The 11995-nt window shown below is 44.8% G+C and overlaps 2 protein-coding genes across 4 annotated transcripts; one reads left to right on the top strand and one right to left on the bottom strand.

Annotated features, from left to right (window-relative positions):
- Positions 1–52: 52 nt before the first annotated feature.
- Positions 53–1006, bottom strand: LOC108695547 (gastrula zinc finger protein XlCGF49.1-like). The gene is made up of 3 exons (XM_041568282.1): positions 985–1006; positions 409–718; positions 53–320 (listed from the first exon to the last, which is right to left on the bottom strand). Exons 1-3 carry the CDS (start codon positions 1004–1006, stop codon positions 53–55), a joined length of 600 nt encoding a protein of 199 aa, XP_041424216.1.
- A 2706-nt stretch (positions 1007–3712) lies between these two features.
- On the top strand, positions 3713–11029 carry LOC108695532 (E3 ubiquitin/ISG15 ligase TRIM25). 3 transcript variants are annotated; one of them, XM_018224102.2, is made up of 2 exons: positions 3713–4042; positions 7507–11029. In XM_018224102.2, the coding sequence occupies exon 2, from the start codon at positions 7622–7624 to the stop codon at positions 9188–9190; it is 1569 nt and encodes a 522-aa protein (XP_018079591.1). In that variant the 5' UTR covers positions 3713–4042; positions 7507–7621; the 3' UTR covers positions 9191–11029. The 3 variants fall into 3 exon arrangements, with proteins under 3 accessions (XP_018079591.1, XP_018079590.1, XP_018079592.1); XM_018224101.2 differs by having other exon boundaries at positions 3715–4473; XM_018224103.2 differs by lacking the exon at positions 3713–4042 and adding an exon at positions 6879–7052.
- Positions 11030–11995: the final 966 nt, after the last annotated feature.

Raw genomic sequence — 11995 nt, 5'->3', positions numbered from 1 at the left:
GAGAACAATGTGGCAGTTTCAGTCTGGGTCTCGGGTAGAACAATAAAGAGCTTTAGGATTGTGTCTTTGCAAGTGAACTTTTCCCCACACTCTGTGCAAGTGAATATTTTGCCCCCCCCATGTGAATTTTCTGGTGAATCTCCAGGGTGCATTTTCTAGAGAAACTTCTCCCGCATTCGGTGCAGTGGAAGGATTTCTCCCCCATGTGGCTCCTCAGGTGCGCCCGCAGGGTACTATTCCTAGAGAAGCTTTTCCCGCATTCTGTGCAAGTGAACGGTTTCTCCCCGATGTGGACTTTCTGGTGAGAATGAAGATTGCTTCTGTTATAGAAACATATGCCACATTCTGTGCATGGGAAGGGCTTCTCCCCCGTGTGGATCTTTTGGTGTAAGTGAAGGGTGTTCTTACGAGTAAACGTTTTCCCACATGTGAGGTTTCTCCCCTGTGTGAAGTCCTATGTGTTTCTGAAGGCTGCAAGTGAAGCTTCTCTCACACATGGAGCATGTGAATGGGTTCCCCTCCTGATGGATCAGCTGAGGAGAAGACTGACTCCAATCTGCCCCTCGGAGGCAGCCGGAAGATTTCTGACCTTCAATGGCCGTCTGCTTCCTCAGATGTGATTGGCTCTTGGCTGAATCTGATGACTCGGTGACCTCCGGAACCTCATTGCTCGGATCTTCTGACTTTATGGGTGTTTCACAGACTGGACTGTCCTGGGCTTTTAAGGAAAAGAATAAACAAATGGGAGGTGCCTATTGAAGACCTAATCGTATATGGCTGTGGGTCAGTAACATTTGTGCCCATAAATAGGTATGAAAATGTGCCTCCAAAGCCACCGACCTTCCACCTGATGACCATACTGGGAATAGCTGGAGATTTGTACTGTCTATGGGTTCCTGGGGTGTAGCCTTAACCTTGTATCTTCCCTAGAGAAGCCTGTGCTGTGTTTAACATGTGTCTTATTAATAGAGAAACGTTACTCACCGGCCCCAGGAACGGGATCCATTTCCCTCTTTATTGTGTCCAGAGGATCCTCAGTGTCCGGCTCTTCATTCTCACATTTTATTTTATATAATATCTCCGAAGAAGAAGAGATGAATTGATGATTTGGGGAATATAAACTGGGGTGAATTCAGTGTAGGAAGGGCCTGACTCAGTGAAACTATAGGGGGTTTATATACAGGTGGAAACCAGGGAATGATCAAGGTGTTGAGGGACATTTTATAGAAACTGCAGGGAGGTCCAGTTGCACAACATTTGCCATTGGTGATTGGGGCAGGTTGACCTGGATATACAGTGAGGAGGTCCCAAGCTCTCAGAGCCGGTGAGAAGACAGGAATGACATTTTATATTGTACAGTGAATTATTTGCAGTGTAAATCGTGTCATTTAGAAATAAAAACTACACCATAAAAATGATGACCGTGTCCCTTTAACACAAGTGATTTCATGTTCATTTGATGACCTGGTGGTATTTACAGTGGAACTGGTCAATATAAAAACTGCAGGCGATACAGATTTATGTCCATGCGATTAGGGAAATGACCCTTTAAAGGGCTGCTTCACCTTTAAATGAACTTTTTGTATGTGATAGAATGGCTATTTCTTTTTATTTATTTTTGTAACTTGTTTTTTATTTGCATTTTTCAATGAAACACACAGCTTTATAGACATCGCTTAACCTGTAGCATTTGTTACATTTTGGTGCAGAGTGAAATCTGAGAATTTAGGATGGTCTTTCTTTACAGTCAAAATGTATCGGCGTTATGGATTTCAATTAGCCAATAGCCATATTAACTTTAAGGTTAAAACAATGAGAGAACCCGCGGCTATCCCAGAAAACGCTAATAACAGCCAGAAACAAGGGTGGGCTGAGCGTTCCTAATATTCTTCTTTACTACCAAGCCGCACTAATTATGCAGATAATTCACTTTTATAGACCTAGGGGCACATTTACCTAGGGTTGAATATCGAGGGTTATACATTGGATATTGGTATCCAATAAAAAGTTTTAAAAGAAAAGAATGAGAGAAAAAAAAAGAAAACCATAAAAACTTTGCATGTGGGTCCAGTTGAAACAAGAACCAGAGTCGGGGGCTGAGAGACTTGGGATGAGCAATTGGAGGAGCCTCTCGGGTTAGTTGCTCTAATGAGACCAGAGCCCTCGGTTACGGTTGACACCTTTTCTGGAAAGAAATACCGGTTTTCCTATATTTTTGCCATGTTTTGCTATTAATAACATTGGCATCAAGCATCAAGGCCAAGCCAGTAAAATACCGGCCAGGTGGCAACCCAATCCTCAGTTCAGACCCCACCTTCAGATAATGGCCTGTCCTGTTTTGTATAAAGACAATACCCGACTCAAATGTTCTCTTGCTATTTACTCTCTTGATCGGGGGTCCCCAACCTTTTTTACTCGTGAGTAGAGTTGCCACCCAGCCAGAAATACGGGTTGCAAGGCCAGTGTCGGTATTTAAGAAATACCGACAATTACAAGGCCGGTAAAATTCTGAGGAGAGAAATGGCCATAGCAGCTTCCCTCCCCCTCCCTGCTCAAAATCCCCAGCTAAGCTTGCTACGGTACTGGGACCTCACAACGCTTACGTGATGTTGTGACGTCACAATTTCACGTGATGCAATTTGTGGGCGGAGTTACCGGCGTCTTTAAAGACACGAGTGCAGGGGGATTGTACTGACATAAGCAGAAGAGCAGGGGACTGTGCAGACTGACAAACTGACAGAACAGCACACAGGCCTCAGCCCGCTCTTTTCTTCCCTCTATAGCTAAAAAATATTCCACTGCTCCACGACTCTGGCCCGCCCCTTGACGTCATGGCCACGCCCACAGTGACAGCACTATGCCCCTGTGACATCACAACCCCGCCCATTTTTAAAACGATGCACCTCGTGGAACTGCCCCCTTCCCTGGTCGGTAAAGAATTTTCAAAAAGGTGGAAACCCTACTCGTGAGCCACATTTAAATGTAAAAAGACTTGGAGAGCAACATAAGCATGAAAAGGTCCATGGGGTGTCAAGCAAGGGCTGTGATTGGCTGTTGGTAGCCCCTATATGGACTGGCAGCTACAGGAGTCTCTGTTTGGCAGAACATCTGGTTTCATACAACCAAAACTTGCCTCCAAGACTTGAATTCACAAATAATCTCCTGCTTTGAGGCCACTGGGAGCAACACCCAAGGGGTCGGAGAGGAACATGTTACTCATGAGCCACTGGTTGGGGATCACTGGTCTTGATTATCTGGGCCTTCGTGGGTGGTGCAGGCTCCTTCCATTGAGAAGTCGTGGCCAGTGAGTGGCTATTTCTAAGCAACGTTTCAATTGCTCTTATTTTTTTCTTTTCTACAGTAGTAGGATTATTTGTAGCGTTACACATACGCACATAACTGTTATTCCCAGTGGAAATGTGGATGTCCCATTGGATTGAGATGATGTTCATTCTTATATAATAATGTTATGTCTAATTGTGTCTCAGGGGAAGCTGTGAGTGACAGAGGGAAAGTAGCGCTGGCAGTGAAGCGGTTGTTTTTTTATTTATTTAAAGGACAACTTAAACACCAAATACAACTACATAAATATCTGCCATTTACTTTAGTTATTACACATTTCAGCATTTAATTTTGTAATAAATATCCCTCAGCCTCAAGTCCACAACCTGGGACCCCATTTCCGGCCAGAGATCAGACTGTGACAAAGTTATGGAGTCAGTGGGAAGTCTCTACACTCCCAGAAACCCTTGCGCTCGTCCCTGCAACTCCCATTGGGCGCCTGTGCGGGTAGTTGCTGGTTGCTAGGCAACTGGTGAAGCCAATTACGTGCGTCAGTCAGAGCCACCACGTGTCTATACGCGGGGGATACGCGCCCACCGACAAAATGGAGGCAGTAGTACAAGCGCAGCAGCCGTTACGACAGTGAGATCTACCCACACTCGGCAACAGAATTTAGAGGTTGATATTGATTTCCCAGCGCCGGACAGAGATGCCTCAAAGCTTTCCCTTGGGTTCACAACACGGGCTACGGTAACCTAATGTGAGAAATGCCTCTTACTCTCTGTGTGACTGAGTGCTCAGCGTATGTCACGTTCTATTTCCGGCCCCCTACATCCTGATTGGCTGGCGCTCGCTTCAATCTCAATTCAAAGCTGTAGCTGTACTTCAGGCGGAACGGGAAATACGCATGTGTGTTTGTGAAAGTTTTTCAGCTAATCATAGTCTTCTGGTGGGGCGTGTAAAGATAACTGACAGGCGGGACGGCCAATAACGTTCTCAGGAGGACAGTTACGCTATTGGCTGCTCCACGAATCTGCCAAACAAGAAATAATGGATTAACTGCCGGGCGGGAAGAGGCGAATCTGCTCCTGTTGGTTTTAAATCTCCAGTGAGTCGTGTCAGTTTGGGGCAGTGAAATGTTCCTCTCACACAGGGAGGCCGAGCCTTAATGACACCCAGTGAAATCTACAGGTAAATTCGACTCCTGATATTATTATTATTCACCTGTGTCACGTGTCCCTCACTGTATTCACTCATCCCCCACTGGCCTCTCCTACTCACTGGCCTCTCCTACTCACTGGCCTCCCCTACTCACTGGCCTCTCCTACTCACTGGCCTCTCCTACTCACTGGCCTCTCCTACTCACTGGCCTCCTCTACTCACTGGCCTCTCCTACTCACTGGCCTCTCCTACTCACTGGCCTCCCCTACTCACTGGCCTCTCCTACTCACTGGCCTCTCCTACTCACTGGCCTCCTCTACTCACTGGCCTCTCCTACTCACTGGCCTCCCCTACTCACTGGCCTCCCCTACTCACTGGCCTCCCCTACTCACTGGCCTCCCCTACTCACTGGCCTCTCCTACTCACTGGCCTCTCCTACTCAACTAAAACATGCTCTTGTCGCCCCCATTCTGAAAAACCCCTCTCTTGATCCCTCCAATCTTGACAACCTCCGACCTATCTCTCTGCTACCTTTCATCTCTAAACTACTTGAGCGCCTAGTCTACAACCGACTTACCTCATTCCTCTCTGACAATAACCTGCTGGACCCCCTACAATCTGGTTTTAAGCCACAACACTCCACTGAAACTGCCCTGACTCGACTAACTAATGACCTTTTAACCGCTAAAGCCAACAATCACTTCTCACTACTAATACTGCTTGATCTCTCAGCCGCATTTGACACTGTAGATCACCCTCTCCTCCTCCAGTCCCTCCAGTCGCTTGGCCTTCGTGACACAGCCCTGTCCTGGTTCTCTTCTTACATCACCAATCGTTCCTTCAGTGTATCCTACAATGGAGTATCATCTTCTCCCCTACCTCTTTCTGTTGGAGCTCCTCAAGGCTCTGTCCTGGGACCATTACTATTCTCCCTCTATACTTCCTCCCTCTGCAAATGAATCAACTCATATGGTTTCCACTACCACCTCTATGCTGACGATACTCAGATCTATCTCTCATCTCCTGATCTCAACCCAGAACTCCTAACTCGCGTCTCCTCCTGCCTGTCCGCTATCTCTACCTGGATGTCACAACGCTACCTTAAATTAAACCTCTCTAAAACTGAAATGATTCTCTTTCCTCCAACTAACACCAGTAACATCCCCGAAGTATCCATCATAGTTAACAATTCCACTATCACCCCCTCTCCCCAGGCCCGGTGCCTTGGGGTTATCCTAGATTCTGCCCTGTCATTCACTCCTCATATCCAGTCACTTATTAAATCTTGTCACTTCCACCTAAGGAGCATATCCAAAATACGATCATTTATCACCCAAGATGCTGCCAAAATTCTTATTCACTCTCTCATCATATCACATCTAGACTACTGCAACTCTCTTTTAATTGGCCTTCCCCTCCAGAGACTGTCAGCTCTCCAGTCCATAATAAACACTCCGTTACCTTTCAGAATCAAATTCAAATTAATGACACTGACTTTCAAAGCACTTCACAACTCTGCCCCACCCTACATCTCTGAACTCATCTCTATATACTCACCCACTCGCTTACTACGCTCCTCTACTGACCTGCTACTCAACTCTTCTCTCATTACCTCCTCACATGCTCACATTCAAGACTTTGCAAGGGCTGCACCCCTCCTCTGGAACTCTCTCCCACGGTCTGTCCGACTTTCTCCCAACCTTTCTGCTTTCAAGAAATCTCTGAAAACGCACTTCTTTCGAGAAGCCTCCCCTCACTCTGCTTAACTACCAAACGCAACACCACATACAGTACCACATTTCTCACTAACTTAATTATGATCCTGCCCACTCCCACACCTTGTGTATTACTCCCTTCCCTTTAGAGTGTAAGCTCTTTCTGCAAAGGGCCTTCCTCGCCTTCTGTATTGATTGTGATGTATGTAACTCGATATGTTCTATGCATGTAATTCATGTGATTTAGTTGTATAATCACATTTACTTTACAGTGCTACGCAATATGTTGGCGCTATATAAATACATGTTAATAATAATAAATACTCACTGGCCTCCCCGACTCACTGACGTTTCTTTATCCTACTGACACTGATATCTCTTTATAAACTTACACCCCCTTTTCTAACACAAATGCCCTTACCTAATCTGACTGTACCACCGACAGAGATCCCCTTTCCTAAACTTAATGGAGACATATAGGATCAATGTAAAAACCCTAACTGTGTTTGCAATTATAAGTAATAGAGGGTGTTGCTTTTACTTGGTGCCAAAAATTAATATTCTCTTTAAAAATAGCCCCTTTATTGGAGCTCCCTATAGATGTTCTCTGGTCCCTGCACAGTGCTACAGCAGATTATGTGTCCCCTCTAGGAATACTGACCCACACCTGCCGAAGAGTGCAGCTGAGCTCATGGGCACCATCTTCGATGCTTCGGTAATCTTCGGGTCTTTCTTGCTTACCTTCAGCAATCTCCACCTCTTTCAGCGCATATGCAGTTATAACGAACCGGACGTTTGCTCCAACTCTGCATACACCAATAAACCGCCCACTTCACAAAGAATACGGAAGCGCCGGAAAATGGTACCCGTGAGCTCCGCTGCACTCTTCTGCAGGTGTGGGTCAGTTTTCCTAGAGGGGACACATAATATGCTGCAGGACTGTGCAGGGGGGAGGCAGGATGGTGTGGGGGGGGGCAGTGGGGACTTTTGCTTAAACGGGGGTTTAGTTCTCCTTTAAAGAACTAGACGTGTTCATGTGTATGCAGTTGGTTAACCGTTTGTCTTTGTGGGTCTGTGACAAGATGTGTGTATGGCAGTATCTCCATATTCATTATTCTCTGTGTCCCCATATACATTGTCCTCTATCACAGTAGCCGTCCAGTCTATAGCAGTATCTGTATGGGGCCATGTTATTACACGTAACACATACATGTTATTATTATCTGACATCTGTAGAAAGGGTTAAGAAGTGTGTGCATACATAGGCCACGTGTACAGTGTCTCTGTAGTTCTTTTGCAACTTATTTACATGCTGGAGATAACAACATATTTTTTTCTCTCTTTCTAGTAATTTTCCACCAAACAATTCTTCTGCTCACTGCCCAAAATTGACTGAATTTGATAAATAAACCAGAAGTTGAAACGAAAGTGCTGCTTGTCTATGAGATTGGTTCCTTCCCACAATGGCATCTACTGACCTGAGAGACGAGCTGAACTGCTCCATCTGCCTGAGCGTTTATACTGATCCTGTATCCCTGCCGTGTGCCCATAACTTCTGCCGGGGCTGTATTGGCAGTGCCCTGAATTCCCAAGATGCAGTTGGGACTTATTTTTGCCCTGATTGCAGAGCAGGGTTTCAGGAGCGCCCTGCCCTGCAGAGGAACATCAAGCTTGGAAACATAGCAGAGCGATTTCTCTCAGCTCAGCCGGAGCCTGAGGAAACTGAAATTGTCTGCACCTACTGTGTTCATTCTCCTGTACCTGCTGCTAAATATTGTATTCTGTGTGAGGCTTCTCTGTGTGAGACCCACCTGAGGGTGCACAGCAAGTCAGCAGAACATGTACTGACTGAACCAACCGCTTCCTCTTTGAATAGAAAATGTTCCAAACACAAGCGGATCCTGGAGTATCACTGCTGTGATGATGGTGCCTGTATCTGTGTGTCCTGCTGGGTGGGTGAGGAGCACAGGGGCCACAAGGTGGAGCTGCTCAGTGAAGCCTGTAAAAAACAGCAGGAAAAACTAAGAAATACTCTGGAGAAACTGGGCCCAGAGAAAGATGAGACTGAGAAGAGAGTTCAGAGCCTTAAGGAGTGCAGTAAAAACATTACAGAAAAAGCCGCTGGTGAAACCGAGAGAGTCACTGACCTATTTAGGGAAATCCGGGAACAGCTGGAAGCCCTAGAGAAAAGAGCCCTGAGTGAGATCTCCAGGCAGAAAGACAAACGTCTATTCCAGGTCACTGATCTGATCCACCAGCTGGAAATAAAGAAGGACGAGCTGTCCAGGAAGATCCGTCACATTGAGGAGCTGTGCAACATGGCAGATCCACTCGTACTCTTACAAGAACGGAAAGATGGAGCTGAGGGGGCAGATAATGAGAGCAATGGGGGCGATGATAAAACTCTATTTGTAGAGGATTTGGATGTTGGATTCATTTCGGAAATATTGCTTACAAGCTTAGCTGGGATTGTGACTGAGGCAAAAGGAATGATCTGTGGGCAGGAGGCTACGGGGATGTTACTGGATATAAACACGGCTGCTAATAACGTCGTTGTGCCGGGAGACCGGAAATCTGCTTCCTACTCCCGAACTGACCAGCGCATCCCACAGACGCCCGAGAGATTTCAGTATCACGGGCAGATTTTAAGCACCCGCAGTTTCCACACTGGGAGATATTACTGGGATGTTGTGGGCAATGAATCTGGCTACTGGGGCATAGGAGTGACCTATCCCAGTATAAAGAGGAGAGGAATCGAGTCTTGTATTGGGAATAATAACAAGTCATGGGGTTTATACAGAGAAAAGAATAAATACTCTGTGAGATATGACAGTAAAGTCACTGATATTCTCTACTCGCCTTCCTGCGGGAGGATCAGAATCTCATTGGACTATGAGGCCGGACGTCTGTCCTTTTATGAGCTGAGTGAGCCAATCAGACACTTACACACCTTCACTGTCACATTCACTGAGCCCCTCCATGCTGTGTTTTGTTTGTGGAATTATGGGGAATGGCTGAGAATCATTAGCTAAAATGTTAGCTGTTGTTTAAGGGCCACCATACCTGGATTTATTTGTTTCCTTTTGAATTTGCTTTGTGATAATATTTAAGGGCTGAATGAGAATGTTCTTGTTTTTATCCTTCACCCTCCCCCCCCCAGCTAAATTCATGCGTGTTTGATTTTTGTCTTGCCATTTTCTTATTGCCATTGTGGTTGCCATCTTTCTTACTAGCCACAAACATCCTATTTTTTTTTTTTTTAAATATTCCTCCTGTTAATTGATTAAAACAGCACATGGAGTTTTAATCAATTAACAAATTAAGGTCGGGAAGGGAAATCTGACAACTTTTTGTCACAAAAGGAATTTGTTTTTCTCGCCTTCCTGCTCCTAATTTGCATATACAAATTTAGCTGAATCTTTCACAAAGGATCTGAGGATTAGACCAAATCCCAATTCTACTTCTTCCCTTTGGATTCGGTTTGGTATTCATCTGAATCTTTCACAAAGGCTTCAGGGATTTGGTCGAATCCCAATTAGTGGATTTGGTGCATCCCTAAGCACAAGTAGCACTATTTGCTTGACATGGCCACCTATGTGTTGGCAATGCTGGTCAAGGAGCAGATCACAATGGAGGCCCCAACGCATTGATGTGGTCCTCAGCCTGATGGGATTTTCTGATCGATATCTGGCCAGCCATCAGCCTATGTTTTCTGGAGGAAGTTGGAGAGGGCCCATACACAGGCAGATTAGCTGCCAACTTGAGGTGGCCATACACGATAAGATCCGATCATTTGCCAAACAAGTGGATCTTTCCCCGATATGCCCACCAACGGCAGGGCGACATCGGGTTAATCTGAAAGTTTGGCCCTAGGGCTGAACAATCGGATTGCAATGAATAGAATGGGCGCTGATTGCTCATAGGACCACATCAAATAGCCTATACAGTCCTGGATGGATATCTTGGCCAGATATCGATCGGGGAGATGCGTCGGAAGCCCCCTTACACTGGCATATAAACTGGACACTGGACCATTATCTGCAGCTTTAATCTGCCCCTGTATGGCCACTTTAAGACTAAAGGGGCTGAATTGGCATCTTCAATCTGCACATGTAAAGACAGTTTTATAGGGGGAGGCAAGGTGTTAGAACACATTAGAACTACAAAGTGACAGTGACACGTTACTATAAAGAGCTGAGCAGATCAATATTCATTTGCTGTATTCTCCGTTGCAAGGGAGCAGGTTAGACCTCCTGCTAATGATTAGTAAATGAGAAATAGGCGGCAGCGTAATAAAAGTCCATTTCATTTAACCTTTATTCTCACCCAGATGCATCTCACTGTAGATCTTGCTTTATTGTTGTACTATTTTATATTGTTTCTAATAGATGGTAAAGTTGGCTTTTTAATTGTAGTTCGTGGGGGTATACACAGATGAAGCAAACTCCAGTGATGCATCTGGCACATGTTGCACATATTTTACTTTATTTCAGAGGGAGAATTAATGTTCTTCAAGCTTTAACTGAACGTTGTCCATCTGAACTGATCAGGGTTGTGTCTTAATTTCTGTTCCCTGAATGTGAGAGGCTGTTACCCCGCCATATCCAATCCCCCAATAAAATGCTCTCTACTAAGTCTGATTGGCCTAGTGCCTTCCTTTCCCAGTTGCCCATCTGACTCTCACATATATCCGCTTGTAGACCAGCAGGGCTCTATCCATCACTACACAGCGGCTCTTCTAATCCAAACTGGATACGTCAATTTCTGTTAAACAACCAACTCAAGTCAAAGGGGTGATATAGAATCGAACACAAGTATTTGAATAGAAGTAATTAAAAATTCCTCAAAACCTTGCTGGTCTTACCAGCCATTACACCTCCTGCTAGCTACTTCCCCAGCTTGTAGAGGAGACCAACAATCCATACAGCCAAAAATAAAACCATGGAATCATTCTTGGTGCAAAACTGAGTTGATCAATTTTATTTTGATGATGTTTCAGTTTGAACTTGTTGACTCTAAGGGGCTGATTCACCAAGGGTCGAATATCGAGGGTTAATTAACCCTCGATATTCGACTGGGAATTAAAATCCTTCGAATATCGAAGTCGAAGGATTTTAGCGCAGATAGTTCGATCGAAGGATTATTCCTTCGATCGAACGATTAAATCCTTAGTTTCGAAGGATTTTAATCCAGCGATCGAAGGAATATCCTTCGATCAAAAAAACGTAGGAAAGCCTATGGGGACCTTCCCCATAGACTAACATTGAGTTCGGTAGGTTTTAGATGGCGACCTAGGGGGTCGAAGTTTTTTCTTAAAGAGACAGTACTTCGATTATCGAATAGTCGAACGATTTTAAGTTCGAATCGTTCGATTCGAAATCGTAGTCGAAGGTCGAAGTAGCCCAAAAAAGAATTCGAAGTTCAAAGTTTTTTTTACTTCGAATCCTTCACTCGAAGTTAGTGAATCGGCCCCTAAAGGGTGTCTTTTATCTATTTTTCTAGATGTTAACGGGGATATTGTTTTGTCCCATGTTAAAGGGATACTGTCATGGGAAAACATGTTTTCTTTTTTCAAAACACATCAGTTAATAGTGCTGCTGCAGCAGACTTCTGCACTGAAATACATTTCTCAAAAGAGCAAACAGATTTTTTTATATTTCATTTTTAAATCTGACATGGGGCTAGACATATTGTCTGTTTTCCAGGTGCATCCAGTCATGTTACTTGTGCTCTGATAAATTTAATTTGTATCTATTCTTCACTACATAGCGGCTCTTCTAATCCAGACTGGATATGTGAAATTCCGTTAAACAACTTCAGTCACTCTTTAGTGCTGT

The sequence above is a fragment of the Xenopus laevis genome, chromosome 6S (assembly GCF_017654675.1).
Source record: "Xenopus laevis strain J_2021 chromosome 6S, Xenopus_laevis_v10.1, whole genome shotgun sequence".
In the NCBI taxonomy this organism is placed as follows: domain Eukaryota; kingdom Metazoa; phylum Chordata; class Amphibia; order Anura; family Pipidae; genus Xenopus; species Xenopus laevis.
This window is presented reverse-complemented; position numbering and strand designations above follow the sequence as displayed.

Coding starts and splice junctions, on each gene's coding strand:
- LOC108695547 (XM_041568282.1), bottom strand. CDS start 1,006: ATGGATCCCGTTCCTGGGGCCG. Junction 719..984: donor GGATCCCGTTCCTGGGGCCG/GTGAGTAACGTT, acceptor TTTCCTTAAAAG/CCCAGGACAGTCCAGTCTGT. Junction 321..408: donor ATGTGGGAAAACGTTTACTC/GTAAGAACACCC, acceptor TTTCTATAACAG/AAGCAATCTTCATTCTCACC.
- LOC108695532 (XM_018224102.2), top strand. CDS start 7,622: ATGGCATCTACTGACCTGAGAGACGAGCTGAACTGCTCCATCTGCCTG.